Genomic DNA, 19901 nt, shown 5'->3' with positions numbered 1-19901 from the left:
TAGAGCCCTGAGAGTTTATTGTTTATGTGACCAGGATGTGTCAGAGGTAGCTGCCCTTCCATCCAGGACTTCAGGGTTTCTGGTCATCTCTCTACCTACTATGACCCACTACCTCTCAATTCTATTCTATGTTACAGATATATAGATATATGACTTATCCCTTCTACCAGACTATACAATCTTTATAGAAATAAAAATGTGTGGGGCAACTAGGTGGTGCAGTGAGTATAGCACCAGCCCTAGAGTCAGGAGGACCTGTGTTCAAATCCAGCCTCAGACACTTGACATACCTACTAGCTGTGTGACCTTGGGCAAGTCACTTAACCCCAATTGCCCTGTCTTCCCCCCTGCAAAAAAAAAAAGACAAAAAAAATGTGTCTAATTTCTCTTTGCATCACTCTGCTTCTCAACAATCCCAGTGTCTTTGCACAAAGGCAGAAGAGGACGGTACGAAGAGCGCTACACCTGGAGTCAGAAGATACGAATTTAAATCCTACTTCTGGCACTGAGTGTGTTAAATAGTTTTGTGACCTATAGAAAATCATAATCTCTGAGCCTCAGTTTCCTCACCTGTAAAACAAGGACATTTACATGAGATTTACTTCACAAGGCTGGTGTGAAGAAAGTGCTTTGTAAACACAAATTTAAGTTATAATAGTACACATGTGCTTAAAAATATTTAATTAATAAAAGAACTGAAACTGAATTTAAGGAAACTAGGTAGGAGAATACCGAAGCAATCCAGGTATTGGGTGATGAGTACATTGGCTACAATTGTGTCTGGGAAGCGGAGAAAGATGATAAAATCTAAGGGCTATTTCAGAGAATAAGCAGCACTTTTATGGCTGGCTGGTTATGCTTGAATATCAAAAATTAGCTTCAAGGTTATAAGCCTTAGAAATCCAAGCTAAATTTTTTTAATAAGCAGGTAAATATATAAAGCAAGCACAACTTACAATTTAGGGGTAGAAATATGTTTGTTTCCTTTTCCCTCCTCACTTCCCAGAGTTTAAAATGGGAAAAAAGCTTGCCTGCATCAAATTCAATGGTAAAAAAACAAAATTTTTTTTATATTTATATTTAGAAGAGGCAGCATGGTGTAATGGAAACATTACTCCACTGGTCTTAAGAGTCAGAATCTTTGGTTCTGAGTCATAATTAACATTTACCTGCTTTAAGACTCCTGGCAAATCATCTAGAATCTCTCAGCCTCAGTTCTTAAATCTGCAAAATAGATATGCTAATACACTATCTACCAACATAGTGTTGCTGTGAGGTAAGTGCTCTGTAAACATTAAAATGCTAAATAAAGATGAACTGTAGTGCTCAAAATAAGGAAAACAAAACTCTCACTTAACTAGTTAAAAGGAAAAGGCTAAAGAAAAATCTCTGCTTCAGATATTTTAAAGGAGAATTTTAAGAAGAATTTAAAGGAGAATGTTTAAGAGCATGTCCACTCCACATGCATTTATGGCAGAGTACGCATCACTGCTGTTCTCACTATATTATCCTTAGTAACATCTTTGTGGAAAAAATAAAAAGCTAGTGACTAAACATGGCTTTAAAGGAGAATTTATTTAAAGGAGAATTCTATCAAACTTTTAAAAGAGCAATTAATACCAATACTATATAAATTATCCTTTAAAATTGGTAAAGGAAACATTGTACTCAAATCCTTTTTGGAAAGAAATATAGTCCTGATACCTAAAGCATGGAAGGATAAAGCAACAAAAGAAAGCGATATCATTAATTTAGATTTTGAAATTTTCAATAAAATCCTAGCAAAAAGACTACATTAATTTATCAAAAAAAATTAATCACTGAAAGCTGGATTAATATAAGAGAAATAAGGATGGTTCAGAGATTAAAAAAAAAACAATACTCCTATCAAAGGCAAAAAATTCAAACCTCAATTATATCAGTTGATAGTCTCTGACAAAATACAACACTCATTCATGATTAAAAGTCCTACAAAGCACAGACACAGAAAAATTTTTAATATGATTTTTAAAAAAGTATCTGTCTAGAAATCCTGTTTACCCAGATTTATTAATACCTAGGAAGAAAGAGCAAAGAGTCCTAACATAGATTTGCAAAGAGACAAGAGGAGGAAAGCAAAAGCTATGGTTAGAGGAACAAGTTATACTTCACATCAGCAAACCAGAAGAAGCTTTTTGGGAGGGGGAGGGAGGAAGGAGACAATAGACTTATGGAGATTCCAGTGAAGAAATGTCTTCACTTCATCTGTAACTAACAGTCTTAGTTGCAAGTTAAGTGATTTGCCCACTGCCACACAACTAGGGGCAGCTAGGTGGCAAAGTGGATAGAGCGCTGGGCTTGGAGTCAGGAAGACTTGTTCATCTTTGTGAATTAAAATCCTGCTTCAGACACTTACTAGCTGTGCTACCCTGGGCAAGTCACTTACCCTTGTTTGCCTCAGTTTCCTCATCTGTAAAATAATCTTGAGAAGGAAAAGGCAAATCACGCCAGTATCTTTGTCAAGAAAACCTCAAATAGAGTCATGAAGAATCAGACACTATGAAAAACAATTTAACAAAAACCACAACTAGTATAGGTTAAAATGCAGTACTTAAATTTTGATCTAACTCCAAGGCCAGTCAGTCAATAAATATTTATTAAGTTTGTACTACGTGCTAAACTCTGGGAAGACAAAGAAAAGTCTGCCCCTACTCTCAAGGAGCTCACTGTCTAATGGGGAAGACAATATGCAAACAACATATACAAACAAACTATACACATAGTGTATATGATAGTATATGATAGTGTAATGATCACGAGAGGAAAAACAAGAGAGTGAAGGAAGATATAGAAAGGCTTTCTATAAAAGGTGAGATTTTAGCTAGGACTTAAAGGAAACCAGTAGGCAGAGATGAGGAGGGAGGGTGAACATGCAGACGTGGGGGACAGTCAATGAAAATCCCTGGAGTTAGGAGAAAACAATTTTGTACAAAGAACAGAAAACAGACCCATGTAATTGAACTGCAGAGTATGTGGAAGTAAGGTACAAGAAGAGGAAGATGTGCAAGAACGCCGGAAAGTAGGAAAGGCTTTTATGAAGGGCTTTCAATATCAAACAGAGGATTTGATATTTGATCCTGGAGGTGATAGGGAGCCACTGGAGTTTACTGAATGAAGAGGTGATATGATCAGACCTGTGCTAATTTAAGAAAATCATTTTGGTAACTGAGTGGAAGAAGTACTGAAAAGGGGAGAGACTTCTGGTCCTCTATCTCCCAGGCCATCTCTTGCCAAAAGATAGAAACAGTAAATGTGGAAGTGACTATGTAAGAAAAGCACACAAACCAGAGTGGATGTTAGAACTGATTCAAACTTTCTAGAAAATAATTAGTAGTTATGTCAGACCAGAAACCAAACTGTTCATAAAATTTGCTCCCAAACTAGGCATATTCCCTGAGGATGTCCAAGGTCCTTTACATGCCAAAGATTTGTGGCAGCATTTTTTTGTGGTAGCAAAAAATAAAACAAAACAGAAAACCTGAAATTAAAGCAGAAGAATGCATGAAAAAATTGTGATATGGAATCTAATGTAATATACATTAAAGTAAATATGAGTAATTCAGAAAAGCTTTAAAAGACTTCTAAGGACCAATACAGTCCAAAAAAGAGAATTAGATATCAAATGACCAAAATAATATGAAGGAAAACAGAAAGACTAGAATTTAAATTAATGCAATAACTAATCTGAATTGTGGAAGACAAATGATGAAACACACTTCCTTCCTCTTAACACAGGGAAGGTAGACTACAGGAATGTAATATTTCATATGCTATCAAACATGTTGTTATATTAGTTTGTTCTGCTTAACTATTTTTTCTATCAGTGGAATGCCCAGTAATAGAGATGATGGGGATGTAAAAAAAAAATACCAAAAAATACTGAATTTGTTGTGTCACTCCGGACCAGGAGAGCTCCTACAGAAGTCTTTTATTGCTATGATCCAAACCCAGGTAAGGAACTTATAGAGCTCAAACCAGGGTGAGCAGTAATCAGAATATGCTCTGGATTTAACCACTTAGGAACACTGAAAATTTACAAGTTCCAGCCTGAGCTATCCCTGAGATCCTGAAATAGCACAACACTCAATACCCCACAAAATCAGCAATAGGACTAGCCTGGACCTTCCCTACAGGAGTGCCATAGAACCTGGCCCTAACATCAAATCCAAAGTGAGAAAGAAGGATGGAATGATGAGCAAACAAACAAAAAAATTTCACCATAAAAAACTCTTGTGGTTAACAAGGACACTCAGGATACAAACCAAGAATTAGAGAATGATTCCAAAACATTTACAGTAAAGCCTCAAAGAAAAGCACAGCTTAGACACAATTTCAACTAGAATTCCTAGAGGAAATGAAGCAAGATTTTCAAAAGAGCTGAAAACTGTTTTTATAAATTAAATGAGAGTGCTAGCAGAAAAAAATGAAAAAAAATAATAACTGTTAGATAAAGAATTGGAAAGGGAATTAACACCTTGGTACAAGAGATACAAAACCTTTTCCAAGCAACAAACTCCCTAAAAATCAGAATGGATTGAACAGAAGTCTATGACTCCATGAGACAATAAGAAATATTCAAACGAAGTCAAAAGACTGAGAAAATAGAAGAAACGTAATGTAATCCATAGTCAATAAGCATTTATTAATCATACTATGCTAAGCACATATCTGAGCAATAGATCAAGGGTGAAAAAAAAATCACCAGACTACCTGAAAGCCATGACCAAAAAAAAAGCCTAGTTATCATATCTGAATAAATCTTAAAGGAAAACTGCCCAAATTTCTGGGAACCAGAATGCTAGGAAATAGAAAGAACCCACAGGTCACCTCCTGAAAGAAACCCAAAATGAAAATTCCCAGAACCAGTACAGCCAAAATTCAGAGCTTCTGGGTTAAAGAAAAAAAAATATTGCAAGCCACCAGAAATAAAGAATTCAAGTACTGAGAAGCCACAGTAGGTATTTAAAATAGCAGCTATCATTCCAAAGGATCAGGGACAATGGAAAAGGATATTCCAGAAGCCAAAGGATATAGACCTGCAACTAAGAATCTAATACTCAGAAAAACTGAGTATAATCATAGGGAAAAATGGATCTTTAATGAAATAGAGGACTTCTAAGCATTCTTGATGAAAAGGACCAAAGCAGCATAGAACTTTGAAGTACAAATACAGAAGTTTAAGAGAAATGTAAAAAAGGTAAACACGAACAAAAAATGATAAAGGATTAAACTGCTTACATTCAAATACAAGGACATGATACATGTGTCTCCTCTGAACCCTATCATCCTCAGAGGTCATAGAGGGAACCGAATTAGAAAGAGGGCCTAGGAGTGGTTCTGTTATATTTTAATGGTCTTAAAAGAAGAACAGAAGTGGAAGGGAAGAGAAATACACGGGGTGGGGGGGACAACAGGATGGAGGAAGTATAAGGTTAAGTAAGTTATCTCAAATAATCAGGGTGCACAAGGAGAAGTCTATACAAACAAGAAGGAAGGGGCAGGGGAACATCGGACATTTGAACCTTATTCTCATATGAACTAATGAGATGAGGGAAGAATACAAATACACACAAATACACAGAGATAGGTACAAAAATACATTTCACTCAGGGAAAAAGGAAGGAAAGGAGAGAAGAGGAAGGGGAGGTTAAGGGAGGGATCCTAAGCAAAACAAACTCTAAGGATATACACAAATATATATATATATATATATATATATATATATATATATATATATATATATATATATATATATATATATATATATATCTTTTGTGGCAAAGAACATGAATCTGAGGAAGTACCCAACAATCGAGTTATGAACAAGTTATGGTTCATAAATGTGATGGAATACTACTGTGATGTAGGAAATTATGAAAGGGATGGGTTCAGCACAGTCAAATGAGCAGAGCCAAGAGAATAATTTGTACAATGAGAGTAATACTGTAAAGACAAATAATTTTGAAAGACCTGGAAAATCTGATCAGCATAATGTCCAACCACAATCACAGAAGACTAATGATGAAATATTTTGCCCACTGCTTTACGCTTGGCCAATGCAGAAATTTGCCTTGCTTTTACTATATATGCTTGCAAAAGGAATTTTGTTTTTCTTTCGTTCTCAGGGTGTGGAAGAGATTTTTGCTAATTGAAAAAAATAAATTTCAATTAAAAAGTATTATTCCAATTATGTTCTCATGGCCATATTAGTACAGTTTCTTCAAAGCCGCATACTCTAAGTGGCACATGTTCGCATGACTATTTGCTTATCTTTACCTTAGCCATAAACTTCACTTTGCTCTCCAACGCTAAAATCCTTATCTTTGTTCTGAACAGGAACATACCCCGATGATCATGCATACCTTGTCTGAATTTAGGGCTTTTGTTTTACTGACTATATGTCCTAACCAACTGTGTCCTCATGTTTTTACCTCTGGCTTCCAGAGAAGAAGGCTTTGGGAGGAGGAGCAGATGTCCTGAACGGACTACATATAAAAGATTAAGGAAGATCGAACAGAACCTGAAGGTGTAGACTCAAGAACAAGAAGACAGTAGGCGGGGAAATAAGACAAGGTAAAGGAAATAAGGTAAATGGAACAATAAACAGATGAAGCAAACTGAGGAGTGGATTGGCGAAACACAGATAAGAGGACTAGAAGGCTGTCGCCACGGCTGTGGTGCTACTGAGAAGAAGTAAAGGAATCTGAGTGACGTGGCTGAGGCATTAAGACCTGACAACTGAAATATCAACCATTATGTGGAGAAGAGGGGAAACTACATAGTGATTTATAGTGGGTGTGACATGTCTATATTTCTGCCAGTCAATGACTTATACACTGGGCTAATCTCCATCTTAGAGAAGAAGATAAAGGGTCCTCAAAGAATGCCTCTCCCCATTCCAGATACTTAGGGAGAATCAAGGGCTCCTAAAGGAAACAGCTCTAAGGCTTCAATAGGGAAAAAGGTATCTAAGTTACGAAGGAGAGATATGATCCTTGTCAGGATAACTGAACATGGAAGGGTATTTACTCAGAAAAGAAAAGGAAGGAAAAGCACAATCGTACAACAGCAAATTGAAGGCTTTTCCTGAAAAGGAGAAAGCTGGATGCCCTGAGGATGAAGACGTTTGTCTTCCCAGGGATGTTATGATTGAAGTTATCTGCTAAGGCACAGAGAAATAAAGAAGTGCAGCTACAGTTGTCGATTCCCAGCTTAGGAGTAGTGAGCCAGTTATGTGCTGACCTGCTAACAACATGAGAGATCTATTGCCTTCCAAAGCAGAAGAGAATCTGCCAAGACCTGCTGAAATGAATGGGCACTACCCATTTGGGGTGATCTACCACAAGAAGGAACCTAATAAGTTTTGCCAATGACTATGACGTCTTCAGTAAGGAAAACTGAAGAACACAGGAGCGCAGTTTATGCAGGCAAGGGATGCAAAAGAAAAATTAGTTTGGAAAGTAAATAGCTGGCTAAAAAATGGAGTCTGAGAATGGATTTTTCTATCACACCTTATAGCAAAGGACTAACAGATTTCTGGCTAAAGATGAAACACACCTAGCAAAGGCTAGTAAAAATGTATTTGACAAGAGTCTTGCAAAACTAATCAAAAATGTGTTGCATGAATTTTCTTATCAGGTTGACTAGCTAAGGCTAATTAAGCCAACATTAATCAAAAGAGGTTTTATTACACTCAGAGTGTGACATACCCCACTAGCAGTTGATGGGGAATGTGTCTTTCACAATTCCCTAGTAGTATTTACATGTTACATGAAATGAAAAATAAAAAGGCTGGCTGCTCATTACAGTGCAGCTAGCCACACAAGAAAAAGTACGCCTCATGAGAAAAATGTATATTATTGCCTATAGGAGATAGATAAGGGATGTGTCCCTGTTAGTGTAGCTAGTTTCAGTAAATCAAAAGGAATCATCTGTCAGGCTAAATAGGGTAAAGGAACAGTCCAGAGACTCTGAAATCCTCTTTTTTAAAAAGCAATTAAGTTTTTTTTCATACAAATTAGAGAAGACACTGAAGGAAACCAGCTGCTGCAGATGGTCTGACAGTTCATACAGGGGTCATCACACACCAAAATGATGAATAAAAAACAAAATAGAGTCAGTTATGTTCCCCCCAAAATCCACTGTCAACAAGTGCTTTAAACTAAAAAAAGCATGGGGGACAGAGAAAAATAACTATATATTCCAAAAGTTAGATCCTACTGAGTAGTTTTAAAAAAAGAAGAACAGCCAAGACTCAAAAATTCACAGAAGACAAAATCCAAGAAAAGAGTAAACCCATAGCCTCAAGAATCTATATACAAATGCTCCACATTTGGGCAAACAAGAGGACCTAAACGTTCTAACCCAAGGGGAAAATTCTGACTAGGCTATCACTGAGTCTTTATAAGATGAAACTCATGACTGGACCATGGCTCAAGATGAAAATACCTCATTCTAAAGAATCAGGGAAAGTAAAAGGGGGAGTGGAGTAGCACATACTAAGAAGGTATTCAAGTGAAGAAACCAGAGGACGAGAAGCATGACAGAATACACAGGTGAAGGTCAAAGGAGGGAGAAACGGAAGTTATTTTGTCTGTAGAGCACACTTCAGATCCCTGGGATAGGAAGAAGAAATAGGAGTTTGAGAAACAGATCACAAGCCAGGCACAGAGGCATGATAGCGAAGTGATGGGAGGACCTGAGTTCTCTAGATATCTGCTGGCCCTGTGCCAAAAGCAAAGCAAGAAATAAATTCTTGACCTGACTTATAATTTCATCCTTCAAAAAGTAGAATAACAAAAGGAAACTTATTCTGGATATGATTCTCACTAACAGGAAGGAGTTGGTTGATGGAACCTTGGCGGAAAGTTACCACCCCATCTTACCTTATGATAGAGAAGGAAAAGAAAATTGAGCACAAATTTGGAACTATGCCCAAAGGGCTATAAAAATGTTCATACCCTTTGACCCAGCAATACCACTTCTAAGGTTGTATCCCAAAGAGATCACACAAGTGGGAAAAGGACCCATATGTACAAAAAATATTTATAGCGGCTCTTTTTGTAGTAGCTAAGAATTGGAAATCAAGGGGATGCCCATCAATTTGGGAATGGCTGAACAAGCTGTGGTATATGAATGTAATGGAATACTACTGTGCTATAAGAAATGGGGAAGATATGAACTTCATAACAACCTGGAAAAACCTACATGATATAATGCTGAGTGAGCAGAGCAGAACCAGGAGAACATTATACACAACCACAGATATACGGATTCTGTGAGAACTAACCCTGATAGACTTTGCTCTTCTCAGCAACACGAGGTGCAAAGACAACTCCAAAGGACTCACGATGGAGACTGCTACCTACATTCCGAGAAAGAACTATGAAGTATGAATGCAGATTGAGGCACACTTTATGCTCGCCTTTTTTTCCTCTCTTTTGTTTTTGTGTTGTTTTTTTTTTTTTTTTTGGTTCTGTTTCTTCTTTCTCATGATTCATTCCATTGGTCATAATTCTTCTTTACAACTTGACTAGTGTGTAAATAAGTTCAATGTGAAGTTATACGCAGAAGATATATCAGATTCCATGCCGTCTTGGGGGCGGGGGGGGGGGGGCGCGGCAGGGAACCTGGAACTCAAAATTATGTAGAACTGAGTGTTGTAAACTAAAAAGGAAAAAAAAAGAAGAAAATTGAGCACAGTCTAAGTACCCTGGATTTTAGGAAAGCAAATTTCAATGGGTTCAGAGGAAAAATGGATAGAATGCCATAGATAAAATGCTTTAGAAGAAGTCAGTTGAGGAGGGATAGGAGATGCTCAAAAATGAAATGTTATGACAAAAAGGGAGGTAATTCCAGTGAGAAAGAAGAACGGATACGTCTAAAGAGACCTCTGTGAATGCACAGATAACTCAGCAACTTAGATTTCAAAAGGAAATATAGAGAAAACGTTAAGCAAGACCATGTAACAGAAAATGAATACAAGACTGTGTAATGGTGATCCTGTAAAAACAGCATAAAAATGCTAAAGCATAGAATGAGCTGAGGCTAGTAAGAGAACCTAAGAACAACAAAAAGGGGTTTTCCAGTTATAGTGGAAGAAAAAGGAAGATCACTAAAGGACCAGAACTTTTGCATGGGATGGACGGGACAATAAAAACTAATCACAGAGAGAAGGCAGAGCTACTCAATTCTTATTCTTCTTCCATTCTGTTTACAAAGAAAAATGCCTTTTACGCTGGAAATGACAAAACAAAAATGACTAACAAGAAGTTGACACTCGAGGTGGCAGAGGATGTAGCTTTCCCTAAATCACCTGGTCCAGATCAACCACATCGTCAGGTCCTGAAAGATCTGGCAGAGATGACTGCACAGCCATTGTCAGTGATGTTGGCATTATTAATTATACTAGCACAGACTACTTATGAGCAATTAGTATTTCTCCAATGATTTAGGTCTGTCTTTATTTATATAAAACGTTTGTAGTTGTATTGAGAGTTCCTGTATGTTATGGCAGGTGAAACCTAAAGTATTTTGTACCTGCTGTAGTTATTTTTAAATAGAATTTCTCTTTCTATCTCTCTCAGCTGGGTTTTGTTGGTAATATACAAAAATAGTGAAAATTTATATGGAGTCATACACTTTCCATCACAGCCAACAAGTGGATTTGTTTTCACTATTTATTTTTTCCAAGGGAAGGCTTTTTTTTTTAAAGGAGTGAGAGCTAAGGAGGGAAGAGCTAGTGATATCAAAAAAAGGAAAGAAAAGAGAACTAATGAATCATTTGAATAGAACAACAGAATATCAGAGAAACTAGGGAATACGTGTATAAAATGATGCAGAGCGGAGAGAAAAGAACCAAGAGAACAATTTTTGCTATACCAATACTGTAAAAATAAACAACTTTGAAAGATTTAAGAACTCCAATCAACACAATAATCAACTATGATTTTAGAGGGCCAAAGATGACAAAGAATGATACCCATCCCCCAAAAGAGGGGGGGTAAAGAATGGGACATGTTTTGCTTGTATTTGTTTTCAGGGTTTTCCCCCTTTTTTTCCACTGCAGATGGGAGTGGAGATAAATGTGTTAATTTTTTAAATTAATTTAAAAAAACATAAAAGAGAACAGAAGAAGCAGGGCAATATTTGAACTAGTACATTAAATAAGAAATACATTTTAAAGCAAAGAAGCTGTAGTAGACATTCATAGTTTCATATGCGGTCCTCTTTTTCTGTTCTTTGTATGGTAAATTGTTCCTTTTATGTTTGTCAAGTTCATAATTATAAAAAAATTTAAATACCTATTGTAATACTAATTGTGCAGGCAGTAGAATAATATTTTAAATTTCTTTTTTTAAAGACAGTCATCGGTTTGGCAGGAATGGTTAATTAGGGATTACATCCTTAATAATCATGGTGAAGCTCTTCCTAGTACCTGAAATCTTAATATTCAGTAATCCATTTATAAGAATACTCAAATAAGCCTGTACCCAAAGACTTACCGGTGATAGGCTTCTCTCCGATACTTTTTCAGTGCATGCCTATCCATGTTAGCTGGCATCTCTGCTGTGTTCTGTAACCGATCACTCCAAGAGGTACTCATCTTTTTTAACAATATGCTGCATTCCAAGAAAGAAGAGTAGAGCTATTTAGTATTGGTATCTCTTCACTGGTATCAAATAAACATACCCATGAAATGCTAGTTTACAAACAACTGACTGAAGAAACTACTGCTTCAAAATATTTGTAAATTCATGAAAATAACCTCCATATGTAGATAACTACCCTCAAAATTATGAAAGTTAACCTCGATATTGGCAATGCTACTTTTAATAAATAATTCAAAATGACTGCCAAATTATTTATTTTGAGCAAATTTCAGAAAATATACAATTGAGAACTTTACATACATAATTTTTCAAACAATAAATTTTTTTAAAAATTGATTATTTGAAGTTATATATACTGATTTCAGAGTAACGTTAATAAGTGTATATACATGTAATATCTATAATAAGCCATGTATTCTTTAATTCATACAATTTTTATTTTTTGGAGGGGGAGAAGGCAGGGCAATTGGGGTTAAGTGACTTGCCCACGGTCACACAGCTAGTAAGTGTGTCAAGTGTCTGAGGCCGGATTTGAACTAAGGTCCTCCTGACTCCAGGGCCGGTGCTCTACTCACTGCACCACGTAGCTGCCCCTAACCCATCTAATTTTTAAGAAAAATGTAATGGATAGTGAAGTACCAATATAGCAATCTATTGCTTTATCTGTGATTGTTATTCTCCCTATCTGCTTCCAAAAAGTTTTTTTATGTGATGTACAAAATTAAAGCATATACATATATATATATACACTATATATATATATATATATATACACACACACATATATATAATCAAACAATTAAACATAAAACTATAACAAAAAGCAGCTGGAAAGAGTAGATAAAATCAGGCATCTAGGATAAGCTAATTATCACAACTGAGCACTGAATTTAAAGAAAATCTGAAACATAAAGAAAAATACATTCATATAAAAGTTCTCATATGATAAAAAAACTATTCAAGTTTGTCAGGAATGAAACATATTTCCAGGTACAGAACACTAAGAAAAATTTGTTTTACAATTTCTTAGCATATGGAGATAGTGATGACAATATTTTCAACTATGGTTTTGCAAAAAATATAGCCAAATTCTTCAAATGGAAATTTTTTCAAGTATAACCTGGATAAACTAAGGACCTAACATTTCATCTTGATTCAGTGAAGACATTTCAGTGGGAAACTAAAATAACATGTCCCCTTCTGATGATGATAATACTGTGCTTTTTCCTTTTTTCAACATACGCATACATTGCTTTTCAGCTGGTGTTAAAGACTATAGACTAAAAGAGAGGTACTAAAGCATCTCATGCATTCATGTCACTAGAGTAAATGTCTAACTGACCAGGCAGCTGAGATTCCTAACTTTGCATACTTGTAATACAATGCAACATTCTTAAGTTACACTCTTAATTCTGAAGTTATCATCTGTAAATAGCTTTAAATAAATATGAAAAACTTTCACACAGAGTTTAAAAACATACCAGATTATTACCAGTGTCTTTAAGACAGCTTCTATGATTAAAGTTCTATGTTTCCAAAATAGCATTCTCTCTACTGCAGGCCTCAATTCTGACAGATAACAACCTCTACACTTCAAGATTTGTAGACTAGATAACCATCTGGCTATTTTCAATTCCAACGGTAAAATTTCTTTATAATCTTATTTGGGAATCAAAACTTGCAAATATTTTCTGTGGGAAGGGAATAATATTGTAGAAGAGAAAACTAAAATGAGAAAAAATTATTTCCTAGAATGTTGCTAAATATACCTATAAGTCTTACATCTAAAAAAAATTCTTGATCACTTCAATGAACAAAACATACCACAAATACCATAGGAGTAAAGAACAATTTGAATGGAACCATCCACATTATTTTTTCTTGCCCAGCATTTCACCTTACAAAGTTTTAATTCAAACCAGAAAAACAAATAGCATACTTCGATAGACAAAATAACAATTGCATAATTTCATTCCATCCTGGACATCAATCCAATTTCATTCAAATATGTATTAAGTGCCTGCTGTAATCAAGGCACCGAGGATACAAAGATAAAAATGACACTTTGCCTCTGAGAAACTTCCATTCCCCTTGGAGATAGAAAGATGTACACAGAGAAGTGAATGAGTCATAGAAGCAAAGGAGTGATCTGGATAGAATGCTCTGTGAAAATCAGAGAAGAGGAGAATTTTATCTAAGGAGATGATCAGACAATGTTATCAGGGAAGGTGCCACACCTGATAGGACCCTTGAAAGCAGATAAGGATTCTGACAGGTGGAGGGGTTAAAACGTAAAGCCTTTGGACATCATGGACCCCAAGGACCTTTCATTAGGCCTTGCTCCTGCCCTTGTACTCTATGGTCCAGGCAAACTGGATGGTGTCCTTCACACAGAGCATATTTCCAAGCAAGGGGAATGATAAAAAGTGGAAAGCACGGTGATTGAGGAAAGCACTAAAATAACATGTCCCCTTCTGATGATCTAATACTGTGCTTTTTCCTTTTTTTCAACATATGCATACGTTGCTTTTCATCTGGTGTTAAAGACTATAGACTAAAAGAGAGGAACTAAAGCATCTCATGCATTCGTGTCACTAGAGTGAATGTCTCTTTTTTGGCTGCAAAGGTTTGATGGAGTCTAACTGGACATTAATTTTAAGCTAAACTCTACTATGATTATATCAATATAACACAAGGAAACCCAAATCAATGATGTATGCTAGAAATAACAGAATGAAAAATAACATGCATTCTTATTCAAGCAACTTTAATATTTGAGTAGATTTAAATCAAAACCTTATTTTATTTCTAATTTTTAAAGGTCTATAATTTAATGCTAACTTGTAATCATTCTATATCAGAGCATCATAATTTTATCTACTAATTTTTTAAACATCAAAGATTTATTAAACACTCTGTGTGGAATGTGGAGGTATAAGTCCTCCCAGAGTTTACACAATCTGACAGATACATAAAGTAGTGAATAACAAATATTGCAAGATGCTGCTGTTCTTCAGTCATGTCTGATTCTTCATGACTTCATTTGGGGTTTTCTTAGCAAAGATACTGGAGTGGTTTGCCATTTTCTTCTCTAGCTCATTTTACAGATGAGGAAACTGAGGCAAACAGGGTGAAGTAACTTGCCCAGGGTCACATAGCTAGTGTCTGGGGCTACATTTGAATTCAGAAAGATAAGTCTTCCTGACTCCAGGCCCCAGCACTCTATCCACTGTGCCACCTAGCTGCCCCATATCAATAGGTAGTATTAATAAGCATTTATCGAATGTCTACCATGTACTATTTTCAAATTCTGTGAAACTGAGAACATGGCAAGGTTCTAGAGCTACAAAGACCAAAAAAGGAAAAGAAACCTGCTCTCAAGAAGCTTATATTCAATGGGTGGGGCAGGTGGACGCCATGCAAATCTATAAGCACATACAAAAGAAATACAGAATAAAAACCAGATAAATAAAAGGAGGGCAGTAGCAGACAGAGGGCTCAAGAAAGGGTTCATGTAGAAGACAGAGTCCTATGGCTAGTTAGCTATGTCTTAAAATGAGAACTCTATAAAGAAGAGGTGAAGTGTATTCCAGTCACAGGGAAAAGTTGTTGCAGAGGTATGGAGATGGGAGATAAAGTTCCATGGCATAGACAGAACCCCGTGTGAAAAATGGACAGAAGACCAGTTTGACGAGACCACAGAGTACAAGGGGAGGATGTGCATATAATAAAAAGGCCTTTGGGGACCAAGTTGTTAAAGGCTTTAAATGCCAAACAGAGGAAATTATGTATTTTTTCCTAGAGGCAGCGGAGAACCACTGGAGTTTATTAAGGAGTCACATGGTCAAATTCACACTTATGGAAATATTACTTTAGCAGACGTATAGAAGATGAATTAGAACGAGGAGATGCTTGAGGCAGGAAGCCTATTAGGAAGACACTGCAATAATTAAAGAAAGAGACAACGAGAAAATGAACTGAAGTTGTAGCTGTGTGAGGAAACTGCAGGATTTGAATATAAGAGATAGTATGGAGGTAGAAATGGCAAGTTTTAAGAAATGTGACCAGATATATGGGATGAGACAAAGGAAGGAGTGAAAGATAATCCCAAGAGTATGAATCTGCACGACTGGAAATTCAACATAGGGTGGGTCTGGCAGAAAGATGATGTGTTGTTTTGGACATGTTGAGTTTGAGATGTCCCCAGGACATCCAGTTTAAAACAGTCCAATAGATAGCTGGTGATAAAGGACTAGCACAGAGATCATGGGGCTGTATACAAAGATGTGTGAGTCATTTGCAAAGAGATGATAATTAAACCCACCAGAGCTAATGAGAGACTGTAGAAAGAGAAGGCAGCCCAAGCCAAAGTCTTGGTACACCTCCAAAGGTAGGGTATATGATAAGGATGGTGAGTCAGTAAAAGAGACTGAAAAGTAATGAGCAATCAGGCAGACAGAAGGGAAACTAAAAGAAATTAGTGTCACAGAAACCCAGAAAAAAGAGAGTATCCAAGAGGAAGGTGGTAAACAGTGTCCAAAAAACCAATGAGGTCAAAAAGGGTAAGGACTGAGAAGAGATCATCAGATTTGGCAAGTAGGAGATCATTGATAAGTTTACAGAACTGTCTTAGTTGAGTGAAAAGGCTGGAAGCCAGACTGCAAGGGTTGAAAAGTGAGAGGAAATGGAGACAAGGACTATAGAGTTTTCTAGACTTCAGGCAGAGAATGAGAGGAGCTTGAGGATAACAGCTTGAAGGAATGTCAGGATTTAGTGAAAAGTTTTTTAGGCCTGTATGAAGGCATTAGAAAGGAACCAGCTGATGAGGAGAGATTATGAATTAGAGAGGAGATGAATAAAGGGGCAATCTGGTGGAGAATATGAGAAGGGCTGGGATAAAAGAGGCAGGAGCTGGTCTCAGCAAGGAGAAGGGCTATCTAATTACGAGAGACAGGAGGAAATGAGGCAGTGGGGAATGATGTCAAGGGATTTTGAGATAAAGAGAAAAGAGACCTCACGGTGAACAGCATCAATGTGGCAGGCTTGAGGAAAGAAAAAATATGTGAGAGAAATTGAGGTTAGATAACATAAATGTGCATTAACTAAGTACCAAATGTAGTTCAGGCCCTAAGGGCTCAGGAGATGCAGGAAGGATTGGCTAGTAAAGACAGGCTAAAAGTAATTTGCCCAAATCATAGTCAGCCTGGAGAACCAGACTAGAATCCTAGTTTTAAACTCCTAGTCTAGCAAGTTCTCCATCTCACTAAATTTCACACTTATTTTTTCTTTTCTGAAAATTATTTTCAAATTATTTGAAGGAAAGTTTCAAAGCTTTTTCTTAATTCATTGGAAATGAACAAAACATTATGTTAAAAAAGAAAGCCTCAAGAAAGGTAATGGGACTTTTGAGAGTTAACTAATCTTTGATGTAATAACTACAATATTTAACATAATTAAAATCTACCACTTAGTCTTTGTAATTATAGGAAGATACAGTGACAGGATGTTTTATGAATTGCTTTTTCAAAACTGCTTATTTTTCGACAATTTCTCATAGGATGATATCACAGTGGTTTGAATGTAAACTTCCCTTTCCCCAAGAAAAGTTTGCAAAAGACCCAAATATGGTTTATAATTGGCGTTATTCTCTATTTAAGGACAGTCTATATGGTAATAAACTACAGTTATCCCTTCCAAAACATGGGTGTTAGGGACATGGCACCCCCAAATCCAGAAAATCTGTGTAAAATATTTTGGCCCTCCTTTTGTACCAGAGAAGAGGTCTGAATTTTTTTCTTTTATGGGGTGTTTACAGTACCTTATCATAAAATTTGGATTACGTTTTTGGTCATGGGTTCTGTGTCATCTGCTAGTCTTCATATGTCATCAGCAGCTTCCGCAGAACTCTCCAAAAATCCTTATTTAATTTCTTATGCTGACCCCCAACATATTAAAGCCACAATGGGTAAAGTCACGATGCGGAAGGGATAACCGTATTAACACTAGTGGGACCATAAGAAAAACAGGATTCAGAATAGGATAATTTAGAAATCAGAGATTTAAGAACTGGAAGAGACATTAGATTTCATCTAGGTGCTGAGGCCCAGAGAGGTAAATTACTTTTGTTGTTGTTATTCAGTCATTGTTCAGTCATGTCCAACTCTTTGTGACCCCATTTGGGGTTATCTTGACAGAGATACTGGACTGGTTTGCCATTTCCTTCTCCAGCTCATTTTACAGATGAAGAAACTGAAGCAAACAGGGTGAAGTGACTTGCCCAGGGTCGCCCAGCAAGGAAGTGTCTGAGGCCAGATTTGAAGTCAGGTCTTCTTGCCTCCAGGCCTGACGCTATATCCTCTGCACCACCTAGCTGCCCAAAATGGCTTTCCCAAAGTCAAATTGAACCTATATATCCTGTGACCCAAATAATTTTAAAACTACTTAATGCAAGATTCTCAACTCAGTCTAATACTACTGAATGTTATATTAACCAAAAAACTGAAGTAAACTGTTAATAATGCTTCTTAATCATTCAACAAAAATGAAACACTAATAGATTGGCTACTTAAAATGTCGTATTTTAGTGGTAGTTTTTAAACAACTTAAGTGACTAATATTTGTTTTAAAACATAAAATTTTCTTTTCTTCTTACAATTATGTTATAAAACTGATTCTTCACTCCAACATAAATAGTCTTCAAAATCATACATGGTAACAACTGAAACCAAGCTTCTGAGAGTTTATAATTTTTGTAGGATCTTTCATACCCAAACTCAATGAAATATTGCATGATCTAGACCCAAGATTAGATGAGAAGCCAGCAGCCACAACAGCTTTTTACAGCTGAGGAGAACAGGAAGCAAAAAATAACTGAAAGTGGAGGTTGTGTAGTGAAACTAAAGTGAATATCTCTGCTCTTGAAAAAATACACCATAGTGAGAGAAGGCCACAAGCAGCATGCCTGTCGAAGGGAGAGAGCCTCGCATTGACCTAGCACAGTCATGCTGCCCGCACTCACACTGCTAGATGGATGTGGGAAACCCGGCAAGTAGCCTCCATCTCTGTGTCAGCTTAGAACTGGATGAGCTGTGACATGTGGGGTAAAGAGACACTTTGTAACTTCTCTTTCAAGCCAAATGACAGTGACTCATTGGAAATCAAGTGAGCAAATTTTCAGTACAATGAGATACACAGATATATCATATAGATAGACAGATCTATACATATATATAAAAACGTATGTGTCAGTAAGATATGCCAAAGCATTCAAGGTACAGACAACAGAGACTTTTGAATCACAATCTCATTTTTTAATGACGTCAAGATAGATGATATATATATATATGTATATATATATATCATCTATCTTATACAAAGACATATTAAGCTTTAAGAATTTAAAGCTGCACTAAGACCTGTGTATGTATATATGCTATATTATATGCATACACGTATACATTCAAAGTGTCCCCAAAACTCTAATAGCCTAAAACTGCACTAGGATTTTGGAGATATCCTGTATAATAAAGACAGAGAGAGACAGAAGAGGGAGAAAGAGACAGAGAGCTATCATTGGAAAGTATGATGTAAACAGTCAATATCTTGATGTTTTTGCTAGAATTTTCCTTTTGTATCTGAAAATTAGCATTTATAATTTATTTTAAAGTTTTTCAACTCACTATTTTCATTCTAAAAACAATGCTCTGAAACTTCAAAATGGATCATTTAAATAGTTAATTAAAAAATTAATCCTAATATTTTCATGAAGTCATACAGATTGACCTGGAAGAGTCCTTAAGTCTAATTTGACCCCTTCTTTTATGAACGAGGAAAATGAGAAAACAGATTACTTGCCCAGGTTCACACAGGTCATAACAGAGGCAGAATTGGCCCCTCATTCCGATATATAACACTGAAAGAGAGAGACACCATTCTGAGATGTCACATGCAGTGTACACACTGCACATAATGAAACAGTCTGACAAGAATAAGGATATACTGGGAAGGCAGAACATGCCATTTTGCATGCCTATTAAAAACAAAACACAAATAATATGACTGGACTTTGTTACGGCATCCCACTACAAACTAAGGAAACTAAACAGGTTAAAGTATTTAAGCTAAATTAACTGTTTTTATATCATGTTCATGATAAGTCTTCCTACAAATTTATCTTTTTAGTCATAAAGTGAGCCGTATGTACATATGCCTTTTGATGGTCAAACAGCAATGCCACTTTTACATATAAAA

General features: G+C 36.3%; 1 protein-coding gene across 2 annotated transcripts in view; it reads right to left on the bottom strand.

Moving 5' to 3' along the window:
- The window catches only part of NT5C2 (5'-nucleotidase, cytosolic II), a 102160-nt gene that overhangs the window by 67856 nt on the left and 14403 nt on the right, over positions 1–19901 (bottom strand). For both annotated transcript variants that reach the window (XM_036735749.1, XM_036735748.1), the window contains exon 2: positions 11544–11660. In XM_036735749.1, coding sequence (XP_036591644.1) covers positions 11544–11644 — 101 coding nt within the window. In that variant the 5' untranslated portion in view covers positions 11645–11660. The remainder of the gene's footprint in view (positions 1–11543; positions 11661–19901) is intronic.

This window comes from Trichosurus vulpecula, chromosome 8, assembly GCF_011100635.1.
Source record: "Trichosurus vulpecula isolate mTriVul1 chromosome 8, mTriVul1.pri, whole genome shotgun sequence".
Taxonomy (NCBI): domain Eukaryota; kingdom Metazoa; phylum Chordata; class Mammalia; order Diprotodontia; family Phalangeridae; genus Trichosurus; species Trichosurus vulpecula.
Note: the sequence above shows the minus strand (reverse complement) of the source record. Positions and strands in the feature narration are given on the sequence as shown.